Raw genomic sequence first — 14,777 nt, 5'->3', positions numbered from 1 at the left:
CGGATTCAAATATCGAAGTAAATGAAGATGATGAGAGTTGAGAAATCTACCGGATGCAATAATTAACCTACCAATGTTTAGTAGCAAATGTGCAAAGCAAATGTATGTCTTTTAACTACAGGAATTAATAGGAAAAATATTTAGATAAATTTATTTGTGATTACGTGGAAATAGAATAATGCAATCTTTTCCAGAATACGGTCAGACTTGATATATAGTGATGTATCTCATGAAAACATATCTATGCATGGAAATCAATGTTAAAAAAATGTGGGATGCACGAAGATTACTCCTTTTGATAAGGAACAGTCAAAGGTTAGTAAATTGGTAAAAATAATTGAATAATTAGTGAATATTAATTAATGTTTGTTTATTTTTAGTGTGAGTTTGGTCTAAATACTTCGTAACCCGATTTATTCGATATACAGTAGTCATCTAAAAGAAAAACATTTTAAAAAATAGAAAATTCATCTCAAAATAACACGATTGCGAGTGGCGTTATATTCACGTAAAAGGACGTAGCTTACTGATACATTTCAAAAATTTCTAAATTTCTATTCTATCCCAAGGCCGGTATATCCTCAATGACTATACAATTTTATTAACATTTCTCTATCCTCTGGTTTTTTGTATCTCATCAAATAACCATTCAACAATTTCGTTGATTATTAATGAACCTTGGCCTTTCTGTGAACCACTTTTCCACAAACCACTTTTCCACATTTGTAAAAATTTCAAAGTCTTCTTCATCTCACTTGATAGCTTAATAAAGCTGATTCAAATTGTTGAACATTCTGAGTAAATCTAAGAAATCCTCCAATGTATTTTCTTGAACTACTAGCTTTCCTAAAAAAACATTCTAGAAAGTGATTATAATAGAACAATCGGTCGGTATATACTGTATGTATTGAATATTTCGGTTTCATATTTTGTTTCTTTAGTTGATTACTTACTTTAAATTATTTCTTGCTTTTTTAAAAATCGTTCATATATTATTATCCTTCTAAAAATCTGAATTATACTTCTTTTTTTTAATAGATTTGATTTTTTATATGTTAAAGTAATTTTTATTTTTTCTTAAAAAAAATAATAATAATAAATGTTACAAATGTTACAAATAAAATATCACATTATTCACATACATACGCATATATATATATATATACATAAAAATAAATTTGATTTGAAATTTCACAAAAATTTAAATTTTTTTAATACAAATTCCATAAGATCTAACATCACCACCATTACGAGAAATCCAATATTCACCGGCACCACCAGTTTCTTGATTAGTAATTCTTTCTAAATTAACAGGATTTACACGATTTTGAAATATAACGGCATAATTATTACCTTCATGAACGAATCTTGTTGCATATTTAAGAGCAACATTAACATCAGGGGTAGAATAAATTCCATGAGTAAAATTAAAATTTCTATTTCTTGCATAATTAAATCCTTCATCAGCGATTGTATTATTATTATGACGAGAAGTACCATGATAAGATACAGGCCATTCATTTTGACAAGAAGCTGTACCACTATTTCTAATTCCACCAACTCCAAGCCAAACATTTTCACCATATTTATTAAGTACATTCAATGCGATACGATTCCATCCACAAGGTCGTTTATATTCGAATGGACCTCTCATAAAGGTTTTACCTACATCACGTATAGTAGTAAAGTCACAATCATATTGAGGGTCAAGATGATCTGAATGAATAAAATAAATTTCATCTCCTCCTCTTTGTCTCAAAACCAAAAATATTTCCGTATTATCTTGAATTTCACAACTGGTTAAACTTCTACCATTCTCTAATTGGTTCCCTTGAAATAAAAGACGTTGAACTTCAGGAAGAATTCCTTGTTCATCTTGAATTTTTTGTTTGACTTGATAAATTGTATCTGTAGGATTAACTCTTATTTTAAAAGCTTTCCCACTCAAAGGTTTAATTGATAAGGTAATTTCACCATTATTATTGTTATTGTTGTTGTTGTTGTTGTTGTTAATTGTGGGATTTGGTTGTTGAATATTTAAATTTTGAATATTATTTGGAACTGGACCACCGACTAAATGAGATTGATGAAGAGCGTTCGTATCCAATTCTTGATATCTGACATTTCCTAATTTGCGAGTTATATAATCGTGATGAGTAATAACTCTATTATTTGTTACATCTGACATAGCAGCCGCAAGAATTATCGCATTTTTTGAGGCCATGGTTACACTCAATTTGTTTTTTTTTATCTTTAAGAAAAAAATAGAAAAGTAAAAAAATTTCGTTTAATTAAAAAAAAAAAATAAATAATTTTTCTTTTATAGAAATTTTTCGGAGGAAATCAGACATTTCTCCGATCAGCTGTCTGTTTTAAACAATGGATCTTCAATAATTTTTTTTCATTTGACCAAAAAGTTTAGTTTACGGAGTACAATGCAGTAATAAAGTTTTTAGACATGAGATTATCAAGTTTTTGACTGAAATTGTTTCATTTTATTCATACGCATTCTTTTCCAATGAATTTAAATTAAATAATATGGCGTAAGAACTTGCTAATTGCCTAAGATTTGTATACTTCCAACTAATTAAATTTTTTGCTCACTTGTGCATGCATATTCTAAATTACTAATTCGAACAAAATTTATTAATTTACTAATTTACCTTTGTATTGTGGCGAACTTATTACTTACGTTGTCGTATTATGATATTTTTTTTTCTTTTTTTTTGATATCGGGAATAATTTAATGAAATATGTGTAAATTTAAAAAATATTGTATAGTATTTCTTTACAGTTACATTTTGTGAAATATTACTTTTGAATGTCTATGAATATCATACTGTATTCCCTGGTATGGAGGCTTAAAGGATAGCTTCTCGACACTATATTATTGGTCAGGATGTGATAGTTCTTTTATTAATTTGCGCGCAATAATTTTTTTGCACGCAAAAATCATGATATTTAACAACGTCAAGGGATTTCATAACATAAAATCTGCAGTATTTAAATCATGAAATGAAATTATCAACCATACAAAGCATGGATAAACCGCTTTTTCCCTCGAAGCATTTACACATGCCCCATTGTCCAATCTCAAATGTGATAATACGTCATTAGCACCATTAGTGTATAGATATATAATAAATTGTATTTGAAATGTTGGAGACATATATATACAGATTTATAATACTTGTTAAAGCATATAATTTCTCAATGTACAATATAATGCTACAGTATTCCTACCGCGTCTACAAATCATTTCCCATGTATTTCTGGCATCGAGTTATTTACTTGAATATACCCAATGCATTGGTACAGTGTATCACATTCCGATTTTTACAATTTTGATAACGATTTATAATAGCATACGTCTTATTTTATTCAACATACACCAGCATAGCGAACATGCTTTATATCACTTTGACGATCATTTGCCGATCACAAGTTTCATTTTATTAAAAAATGATTAAATTATGAAAAAGTGCAAGGCAAAGTAAATGCCTAAATAAGAAAAAAATAAAATATGCCACCTTTTATTGTTGTATAACTTTAGATTAAATAATTTATATAATTTTTAATTTTTATATGCAAAATTATTAATATGTGATAATTTGAAGTTTCGGGATAAAAATTGAAGGCCGAAGCCGAATACGCAAAGCCGAAACTTGAAATTTTGCATGAACATTCCTTTTATTATATATAATCTGTAAAAAAAATAATGCAAGGTTTCGACCCATAATGCAGGTTTTTTGCTTATAGAGAAATTAGCCAATTATTTGTTATTAATATATTTCTAATAAAAAAGATTATTTACATCATTAAAGATAATGAAAAACTTTTAGTTGAAGATGAAGATGATAATAGTTTAAGTGAAGATAATAATGATGAGAATATTGAAAATAATTTAGAAATAATAGAAAGTAATATAGATAATCTGTTTGAAATATTATACTAAACATGGTTAAATTATTAGTACTATAATATAATTATTAGTATTTGTATTAATTTTTATGTTTTATATAAATTTTTAATTAAAATTAAAATTCTGTGAAGTTATTTGTAAATTTTAAACATTTATTATATTTATTATTGTGTAAAATTGATCTGTCACGACATTTGTATTATGTGATAAGATCAAATAAATGATCGGCAAATGATCGGCAAATTTGTGATAAAATAGAGATGTTCGCTATGCTACATACACCGCATACCGCATATAAGACAATCCCGATGTCGGGAAACACATATTTGAACACGACTAAACTTCATTATCACATCATATGAGCGCATAAAACGAATACCATACGATTCAGAGGATTAAATGTGCGAAAAATTAAGATTCTCATTTTGCCAAATATCGGATAACATATGATCAATATTCAATACATCAAATACATCAGAAACTCCATCACTCTTACACACAGCAAAACGCATTAGAGATGAATTGACAAAAAATCCATCTTTTTTTTTTAAAAGGTAGACTCATTGTAATATAAAATAGTTCATGAAACGATATGAAAAAGTAATAACAGATAAGCGTGATAAATAAATATAGATAAATATCAATTTCATATTCAATTTCATAGTGAATTAATTCTTTCTCCACATTTCTTACCCACTTTTTCAGTTGAAGAACGTGCTGGATGTAAATTAGTTGCGAAAGAAATTACTACTATAAATTTATAAAGTAATTTTAAATAGTATCATATGATGATCTGCTTCACCTAAGATAATTCAATTCATACTGTACTGTCACGTAAAAAATTGTTTCCTCTAAAGCGAATTTGTCTTTTAATACATCGTCCGAACTTAGAATACATAAAACTTTTGGATTGTTTAGGAAATGATTTCAGTTCATAATTAAGGTGCATACAAATCACTAAAAAAGTCTGACTGCAACAAACGCTACTTCAATTGCAACATGGTGACCTCTTTCTGTCGATGCTTTATCGATCAACAAATATTCTTTCTTCTCGCTATATATAAAAGAGATGATGTTATTAAAGTAACTTGGATAGAAAGTGACAACCAAAGTATTTGCTTTAATGGATCAAATTTATTTGGTCTTGCATCTCTCTGATCCAAATATGTAAACCATGTTTGATAGTCAAACAAAATATCCATTAATTGTTAATCACTAAAATGGCGAATACTCACCAGTTTAAAAACATGCAATATGGTTTGTAGTCGAAAAGGTTAATTATATCATTTATATGTAGGTAACAAATACAAGAGGTAATATGGTTTGAATTAATATGAGATGAATTTTATATAAGCAAAATAGTCATACATCACATGATAAACACTTGATATTTATTTATTACGTTAAACAGCATTTATTTTCCTTTATATAATAAATTATTTTATATTTATTTATTTTTATAATCGTTTTCATGTTCAATTATCAATCACAAATAATCTTTCAGAAATACAAAAAAAAATTTCTTGATCCATTTTTTTAAGTATATAATAATAAATTTGAATATATTTCATCACTATTCAATATAGCCACAGTTAACAAGGGCTTGGTCATTGAATAATATTATAGTAGAAGCTATAAAATGGTTTAAAAAAGCTGCTGTAATACACAATCTCGGTGCCATAGACTAAGATCATACAGCTCTTGCGCTTTGTGAGGATCAGGCAATGTTTGACACTTTTGGCAATGAAATATGAGATATTTTTTTTATGTTAAGTACTCTCACAAAAAACGCGACTGATATCGAGATTAGAGTAGGGATGCCAACGGTCAACCAAAACCGAACCGACCACAAAACCGACCGATAAAACTGGACTACAAAATCGATTGCAAAACTACTGCAAAACCAATAAATAAAGTTAGAAAGTATTAATTAGAGTTTTATTGAATAATGTCCTTTAAATTCACGCAATTTTTTTTTATAATAATAGAGAAACGAATAATCACGTGATCAATACGTAAAATTAAGTATTGCCAAAAAAAAATTACTAACCCAAAATTTTTAATGGTATTCTCGATTAACCAATCGGTTTTTTGATCGGGTTTTTTTATATATAAAACCGACGGTTAACTGAACTGAAACCGAATCGATAACCGAACCGATAAATACCGGTTATGATCGAGCTTTTGGAGATTAGAGGTTAATCTGGTTTCACAACGTAATTGAGATTAAGCAGAATCTCATGAATGAAGTTTCGTATGATATTCCAATTTTACCGTTAAAATACAGCTTAAATAGGTTACATGGTGATGCACAAATTTGTTTACAAAGTGTCAAAGTGAAATGTTCTATACTAATGCAATGGAGCTACACCAGTTTTTCGTTAATCTAAACTATCTATATTAGTACAATTATCACAGCACTAAGATTTCATTTATCTATACTTGATAAACAAAATGTGTAAATAACCAACATTAACCTTAATAATGTCATGAAAAAATTTGTGTTGTTTTGAATTCTGTGATGCTATTGAGGTCTTAAAAAATTGTATGAGAAAATATCATTCATAATATTTCAATCCGTTTATCTGACATCCAGTTTTTTTTTGACAGATATCTATGGCACGCCATTTCAGACAAAGTCTGTTAATGTACAGATAAAATATCACAGTTATTTTTTTGCCATTTTTGGTAGTTTTTTGTGATATTTTGCATATATTATCTGTGAAACTTTCCAAATGTTCTTTCTGGTTATCGATAATTATCTGAGTCAGATAATTATATGATTTTTAAGGCAAATTGCAGACAATTTATCTAATCAGATCGATCTAAATAAATAATCATTTTTGGAAATTAACAATGTGAAATTTTTTAAAAACAAAGGTATTTTAATGGATCTAATGTTTGCTTAATTTGACTTTTATATTGTTAGTTTCCAAAAATTATTATTTTGTCTGTTTCTCTGAAAAAATTGTGATCTGATCTGATTACATAAATTGTGTGTTTTGTCTTAAATATCTGTCAATATTCAAATAATTTATCTGTTAATACCAGATAATTATCTTATTATCTATTACTAATACCTGTTAACACCTGGTAATTATCTGTTAACATACATACAGATAAGTATTCAGATAACAAAAAATAGGAAAATCTGGAAAAAACATTGTGAAAAAATATTGGTAAGTTTCAGATAATATATATAAAATATCACAGTCTATCTTTTTAATATATTAATATTTTAAATAAAATTGAAATCTTTCAAATAGATAAAGCCTTTAAAATATAAAAAATTAAAAACTGAAATTTTCAAATCCTTTAAAATTTCATTCTGATAATCCATTCAATTGTAAATAAACTTTTTTAATTAAATATTTAAAATTTTTTTATAATATTATTTTTTAATATATTACAGAATTTGGTAAATATAAAAGTAAAAAAAAGTTAAATAATATATTAAATTTAAATGTAAAGATAGTATTATTATATAATTAATTAAAAATATATATAGCAAAATATTTTTACATTATATTTATTAAACCAAATTAGACTGAATAGCATTGGATTAAAATGACTGTATTTACTTTAACTGAATAATCAAGTTAATTAATTTTAATAATTAGATTTAAATTAAAATAAACAGTTTAATAGATTTGGATATATAAAATAATAATACTATATTAAATTGCTAAATAAATTTTATAATAATTAAAACAAATCTATATTTATTATTTAGATATTATATATATTTTAGAATATTATTATGTATAATTGTGATGATTTTTACTGGTGGTTTATTTATATGATTTGTATATATATTGATCATATAACTAATTTAATTGTTAATTAGAAATAATTAGAAATCAGAACAATTAGACTTTTTTTTTTCTTCTTATGGTAAATAAAATGACCTTAATGAAATAATATTTTACTCTAAAAGTGAGTTATATTTCCAAGAAAGTTAACCATTATTTTTATACTTCAAGTACTAATATTAGGATTTTTTTTTAGATATAGACAAAATTCAACATTATTTAATGAAACCACTTATTACTTATATTAATAAAGTTAACAAGAATTCAGAGAAAGAAATATTATTGTTTGCTAAAAATAATGAACTTGTAAATGATAATGTCTATATATATTCTGATCCATTATTAGACCTATTAGAATTTCATGTTAATGATTCTTTTAATGATTGAAATATGGTTCAAGATAGAGTAAAGTTAATGCATATGCAAAACATAATAGTTTTATTATAAGTAAATGTCATTTAAACTTTGATGCTATTAATCACACGTCAAATGACCAAAAACAGGCAAAAAAATGGCTAGAATTGCATAAACTATTCGCAAATTTATATAAACTATTTACAAATAGTATAGGTTAATTCGCAAATAGCCAAAAACAGCCAAAAATAGCCAAAAATAGCTACTGCTTTTCGTGCCAATTTTTTTGCTGATTTTTAGCATTTTAACCTGTGATAATAAGTCTATAGTTTGACAGGATTCTGCTTACTTATAAGATAAGTCACCCCAGATTTAAGGTAAAAATCATATATAAAATTCTTTGCAGATCCTACTATAAAAGGAAATTTTATGTTATATTATTATGATTTTTTTCCTTTTTAACTAATTAACCAATAGAATTTTAAAAAAAAGTAAGGTAAAAACTATTAGTAAAGGGCCAATTTTCTACGGTGACCTTTATTATAAGTAAGTGAGATTCTAGTTTGACATGTATTTTTAAATGTTGGAAATTTGATATTAATAAATTAAAAAAAATAAAAAATATTATAATAATACTTCTGGTAAAATGGCTACTTATAGCAGGTTAGCTTCTATCTTGAAAAGTAATAAATAGAAGAAATACATCTTATCAAATTTGTTAACATTTATAATTATTAATATAACATCAAAACTATAAAATTAGCATCAAGAAATTTACATTTTTCACAATTAATTTTAGTTAAGATTAAACATTACATACTTAATTATCAATTAGAAGCTAGTTAATAATATGATTTTCTTTTTAAAGAATTTTCTCAATACATATTTGTAAAAAAAAATTTATATAATACTATTAATAAATTTCAAGATATGGGGTCTTTGCAATAGAAAGGAAATTCAAAAAAAATTTTAATTTTACTTTATATGCTAATTATGTTTTTTTTACTGAAATAAATGCAAATTTAATATTAATTCAATTTTTGATATTTTTTGAGTTTTATACCTTTCTATTGTAAAGATCCTATATATTAACTTACTCATGAATTTTATTTTTTTTTGTTCTATAATTTCAGAGCGTAATTTGAGCATTTTAGTCAAAGTAAATTGACTTTCTTTATTAAATGAAGTTTGTTCAATTTGTTTGAACTATTAGAATATTAAATTTATAATGATATACTTAATACTTATAGAGTTATTTACTCACAAATTTTTTTATGTTACATTTTTTTAAAGTATTATTAGTATTTTTAAATAAAATAATGTGTACCTTATTATTAAAATTTGATTTTTAATAATGAATTTTATATTTTATTTTTTTTAAATTTTTTCATTTTATTATAAAGAAAACAATAAATTTGTTAACAGATTTTGTTTAAATTTTTATGCTTATTTTATCCAATAAAAATTAAGTAAGAAGTCACATGATTAGGACTATTATAATGGGAATTTGGTACAAAATCCTGAAACTCAAAAACCTGACAGTATATTATCCTGAACTCTAAATCTCAAAATGGCAAAATCTCAAAATGCCATAATCCTGACATTTCATAAGTCTGACACCTTATAATTCTGAAATTCAAAATACTGAAACAAAAAATCTTGAAATTTATTAATAAAAGAAAGAAAATTAATATTATGGGAGTGTCAGAATTATAAAATTCGGGATTATAACAATTCGGGATTTTGACAATTCAGGATTATGGCATTTTGAGATTTTGCCATTTCAAAATTTAAAATTCAGGATAATGTACTGTCAGGTTTTCGAATTTCAGTATTTTGTACGGATTATGATGAAACTAACACTCAATTAATATTTGTATTTAATTAATAATTAAATAATTGATACTTTATATTTATAATAGGATTTTAAATATTTAATATATAGATTATAATAAATTTTTAGTTAAAATTACCCTTTTTACTAAAATTCAAAAAAAAATCATTTTTTGCATATATTTCAGTATACAGTTATTGAATAAGATATATATAAAAAATAATTTTTTAAATTTCTTAAAATGGACTAATTTGTTAAAAGAGTGATTTATAACTTATTTTAAAGATATCTTTTTATAATAATAAAATATTACAAAGAATAAATATAAAAAATGCATAATTTAATTTTTATTAGTTATATATTATAAATTAAAATGTAAATTAATTTGTATTTTTATATATATTATTTGTTAATTTAATCTAAAGATAATACTATTGAAATTATTTAATAAAGCCATTAAATTGTAAACTTTTTAAAAATTTGAGTATTTATACTTTTAATATCCTATTTTTCAATTGTAAGTAATTAGTATTACTTTTTTATCCATTACTTTATATTTTTATTAAAAATAAAATTAAAAATAATATATACAACTTTTTTGAATATTAGTTTATAAAGTATTGGCATTTGGCAATTCAAATTATAATTATAAGTAATTCAAAATAATAAAAAAATTAAGATTTATTTATTTTAAAGAGTTAATTATTTAAAAAAGATTAAATTGAATGTGAAGAAATTTTAATTTTACATATCAAATATTACATTGAATTTAAAATCAATTTATATAAATAATTAATTTCTTATTTAAAATGGCTATAAGATTCCAAATTATTAATAAGAAATTTCTAATATATTATTAAAAAAAATTTTTTTTTTTTTAATAATGATATAATATTTTAATAATCATTTAAAGAATATTATATATAAATACAAATATTATATAATAGATAGTAAATAATTTAAGGAATCAAAATTAAATAATTAAATTAATCCAAACTTTTTAAAACTTTTTTAATGTCAGCTTCTAATCTATTATTTAATGGATTTTGTTCAATATTTTTAATCAAAGGCTCTATTACAGGTGGTACATTCTGACGTAAATATTGTTTTTCTAAACAATTAATAAGTTAAAATTTAATATCTTGCAAAGGATTAATTGGATTAAAGAAGAAGAAAGAAAGAATTAGAATTGTACTTACGGTGACCACTAGAAGCTTTTGAAGCTTTCTCTAAAAACATACAAGCATTGCTTCTTATTTCATCAGGATAAGCATTTTTTTCATTTAGTATGATATCAGTTATAGCATTTAGTAAATTTAAAATTTGTGGTGAAGATGATTGTGATGGTGGTGCAGATGAAGATGAAGCGGCTGTTGTAGATTCTTCATTTGATTGTTCTTCAACAACAGCAGGAGTCTTTTCTTTCTTTGATGTTAAAAAATCTAGAGTAATATTTGACTCTATAATTTAAGATTCAAATGTCAATAACAAGTAAATTTTAATCGAGAAAATTATATTTGAGACTATTATACATGCCTCCAGTTTTTGCAGTATCATCCATTGATAATATCGTTAAAGCAATTATACCCTCATTTTGAAGTATAGGATATTTAGATTCTATAACCATAATAACAAGTGGTTCAACTATTTCCAGTTTATTCAATTTTTGTCGCAAAGTTTTCATTGAAATTCCTCCTGAAAAGAAAAAAATTTTAATTTATATGCTATTTAAAGAATCTTTCTCTTTTTAATAATAATTACCTGATTCTGTGTCAGGAAGTTCACTCCAAAGATTCTTTACAAGGTTAACAAGAACACGAGTTCCTTCACTTCGAACAGGTATTTCGTCTGTTCTCTTAATTAAAGATAATAATCGACTTAGAGGGGTTGGTGTCTCTGTATCAGCTGGATCTTCTCCTAGAATAATCTTTACAGAATTTGAAACTTTTATATATATTTGAAATGTTAATATATTCATTAAGGTTGATATAATCATTATTTAAACAAAATTTGTAACCTACTATTATTCTGAGATGATGATAAATGTTTTAAAATTCCAACAACTCCTAATTGAACAGGTTGAACAGTGTCTTTTTCTAGTAAAGGTGCTGACAATCCAATAATTCCCAACGATCCAATTATTGCCTTATTTTCAACTAATTATAGAATTGAAAAAAAATTAATAATATTATAAATATGCATTTCATTAATTTCTTTATGTACCTGGCAGTGATATATTCTTGAGTACACTTATTACAGCATGCTGCACTTTGATATTATCCGAAGTTTTTAAAACGTTTGCAAGTGGTTCGCCAATCTTAAATTGATGAACCAATTTTGTACAATGTGTATCTATAGTATAGAAAAAACAACGGAAACTTTAATTAATAAATCAATTTTGAAAATCGAAAAACTGAAAACTATATTTACCACTTCGTGCAAGATTTCCCAAAGATAAAGCAGAACACATTTGTAAATCATCACGTTCTGGACCTGAATTAAGCCATTGAAGAAATCGTTGCAATATAACATCATCACCAAACAATGGTTCCATATTACTATCTATAAAATAGAATGAAAAATCAATAAATCTACATAAAAAATTAAAAAAATTTCATGATTTTTTTCTCACCACTCATAGCCGTAGAGACAATAACTTTCAATACGGCAGCTTTACAACTTCCATAGCTCTTAATTATACGTTGTTCACAATTAAGTGGAGGTTTTGAAAATTCCAAGAAATCCAATAAATAAGTAAATAATTCATCTCGTACAAGAATTTGTTGCACTTCATCTACAACAAATTAAAAAAAAATAATTTAATAAAAGTACATGAAAATACGTAATTACTTTTTAATATACACACCACTTTCCAAGGCAACAGTTTCTAAAATTTCCACAACATTTTCTAATATATCAACGTCATCGTCTACAGCATCTTCACGAGATGAATATTTTAAAAGTTGAACTAAAGAGGTAATAATTTTTGTTTTTCCGATCTCTCTCTTTCCTTCAGCTAAATAAAATGTAAAAAAAAATTAGGTTTGATTATAAAATTAATTTAATTAAACAAATAATTACAAACCTGTTCCAATAAGATTTATTATAACCCTAGTAGCAAAATATACACATGTTCTTGCGGTTTCATCATCATATTTTTTTAACACATGCTCAGGATCCAGAATTTCAGCCAAAATATTTAAGCCATCTTTATTTACTATTCCAACATTCACGTTATCTATGTAAACAAATATAATACAAATAAAACATGATTAAAAAAGGATAAGTATTGGAAACAATAAACGAATAAACAAATAACATACTATAATTAAGTCCCGCGTTTAATAATGTTGCACTAGACGCGCGAATTGTTTCTAAATCTTTTTTTTGTTTTAAACAGTTAAGGGCTACATCGATACCACCGATATCTATAAATTTCTGCCTATTCACATCTATACCGATAATTGAATTTTTTTACAAAAAAAAATTTTTTTAGCCTACTAAAATAAAAATAAGATAATTTGAATATTTGATTCTTACCATGTGTTATACAGAAATTTGCAAGTGCACGAAGACATTGATAATCGACACGAGGACGATTATTAACATTAAGATTCATGAACGCAACAATCAACTCAAAAGCCCCTGAAGCGCCAAGAGAGTCACGTGGATGGTCTATAATCAAAAAAAAAATATGTAAGCTTTTCTATCAAAAAAAAAACATATAAACTATATATCTAGAGAACGTTTCTCTTAAAAATTTACCACTCTTTGCGGCATTTGCCAATAATTCAACAGTTTCTACTACTTGAGACCAAGCTTTTTCTTTCTCGTCGATAGTCGTTGTATTATCACATATAATGTTTTTACATGACTCAAGGCCAGATATTAAATTTGGAAGATTTGACAATACAGCATGATCAAATTCTAAATTGTAACAATTCGAAAATCAAATCATTTTTCAAAACGATTATTGATCAATTATATCATAAGATCAAAAGGAGCCTTACCACTTATATGAAGTTGTTTCAGTTGTTTTACAAGTTCTTCAAGTTGATTTGCTAGAGATATGATGCAATATGTCATAAGTTTATCATCTTTTATTAAATCATTACAATAAGGTAATGATAAATTTAATTAATTTTACCATTATCTTCCGTCATTGTCTTGTATAAATAAACTTTAATCAATTATTTAATAAGATTCAAAGGAAAAAAAAAATATTTTTTCTTATAATCAATCAACGATTTATATATGAACTTTTCGATTCCTTTTGAATTTAAACGATTTTTTTTTTTTTGTATCAAAAAATTACGCTTGATATTTATAGATAACTCCTATTAGAGCTTGTGTAATAAGTCTAACTAATTTTGGGAAGTGAACAAAAAAGGTGTAAACAATAAAAATTTTATTAAAATTAACTCTAATTAGTTAGGTATTCTTTTAGGTAAAAGATTGTTGGATCGAATGAAAGTTCGTATCGTAATATATGCCACCATGTGGTATGTATATATATATGTATATTTCCGATTTGCATAATTATAGCTAATGTTATTATGATAAGTAAATTGTATTTTGAAAAAGCGAATTGAAAAAGTCTAGAGACAGAAGACTTCATAGAAATAATTACGATTTATTAGGTTGCGGTATCTTCTCAAAATATATATTCTTTTTATACCAAATTTAGAAAAGAAAGAGATATTAAACGGATATACGTTTAAAAAAGAGATCATTGTCTTATAAGACAATTTTGGTAAATCGAATTAAATTGCGTAAATTCGGTCATGAATTTCTCATTGACGATATGATTGTCGAAGTAACGTTTTTTGCTTATCTAAGTGCTTTATCATTCAAA

General features: G+C 24.9%; 2 protein-coding genes across 2 annotated transcripts; both read right to left on the bottom strand.

Annotated features, from left to right (window-relative positions):
• Positions 1-1,050: 1,050 nt before the first annotated feature.
• OCT59_010416 (uncharacterized protein) lies at positions 1,051-2,293 on the bottom strand. Its single transcript, XM_066132985.1, has one exon. The coding sequence runs from the start codon at positions 2,222-2,224 to the stop codon at positions 1,202-1,204; it is 1,023 nt and encodes a 340-aa protein (XP_066000577.1). The 5' UTR covers positions 2,225-2,293; the 3' UTR covers positions 1,051-1,201.
• An 8,474-nt stretch (positions 2,294-10,767) lies between these two features.
• On the bottom strand, positions 10,768-14,085 carry OCT59_010415 (uncharacterized protein; the record flags this gene model as incomplete). Its single annotated transcript, XM_025317937.2, has 15 exons — positions 10,768-11,033; positions 11,122-11,382; positions 11,459-11,617; positions 11,684-11,866; positions 11,944-12,078; positions 12,146-12,274; positions 12,353-12,484; positions 12,555-12,716; positions 12,789-12,938; positions 13,008-13,160; positions 13,246-13,374; positions 13,463-13,597; positions 13,688-13,849; positions 13,933-13,983; positions 14,070-14,085. 15 exons carry the CDS (start codon positions 14,083-14,085, stop codon positions 10,909-10,911), a joined length of 2,082 nt encoding a protein of 693 aa, XP_025177304.1. The 3' UTR covers positions 10,768-10,908.
• Between the last annotated feature and the right edge of the window lie 692 nt (positions 14,086-14,777).

The sequence above is a fragment of the Rhizophagus irregularis genome, chromosome 18 (genome assembly GCF_026210795.1).
Source record: "Rhizophagus irregularis chromosome 18, complete sequence".
Lineage (NCBI taxonomy): Eukaryota > Fungi > Glomeromycota > Glomeromycetes > Glomerales > Glomeraceae > Rhizophagus > Rhizophagus irregularis.
The sequence above is the reverse complement of the archived record's forward strand: the minus strand, read 5'-3'. Positions and strand labels throughout refer to the sequence as shown.

Coding starts and splice junctions, on each gene's coding strand:
- OCT59_010416 (XM_066132985.1), bottom strand. CDS start 2,224: ATGGCCTCAAAAAATGCGATAATTCTTGCGGCTGCTATGTCAGATGTA.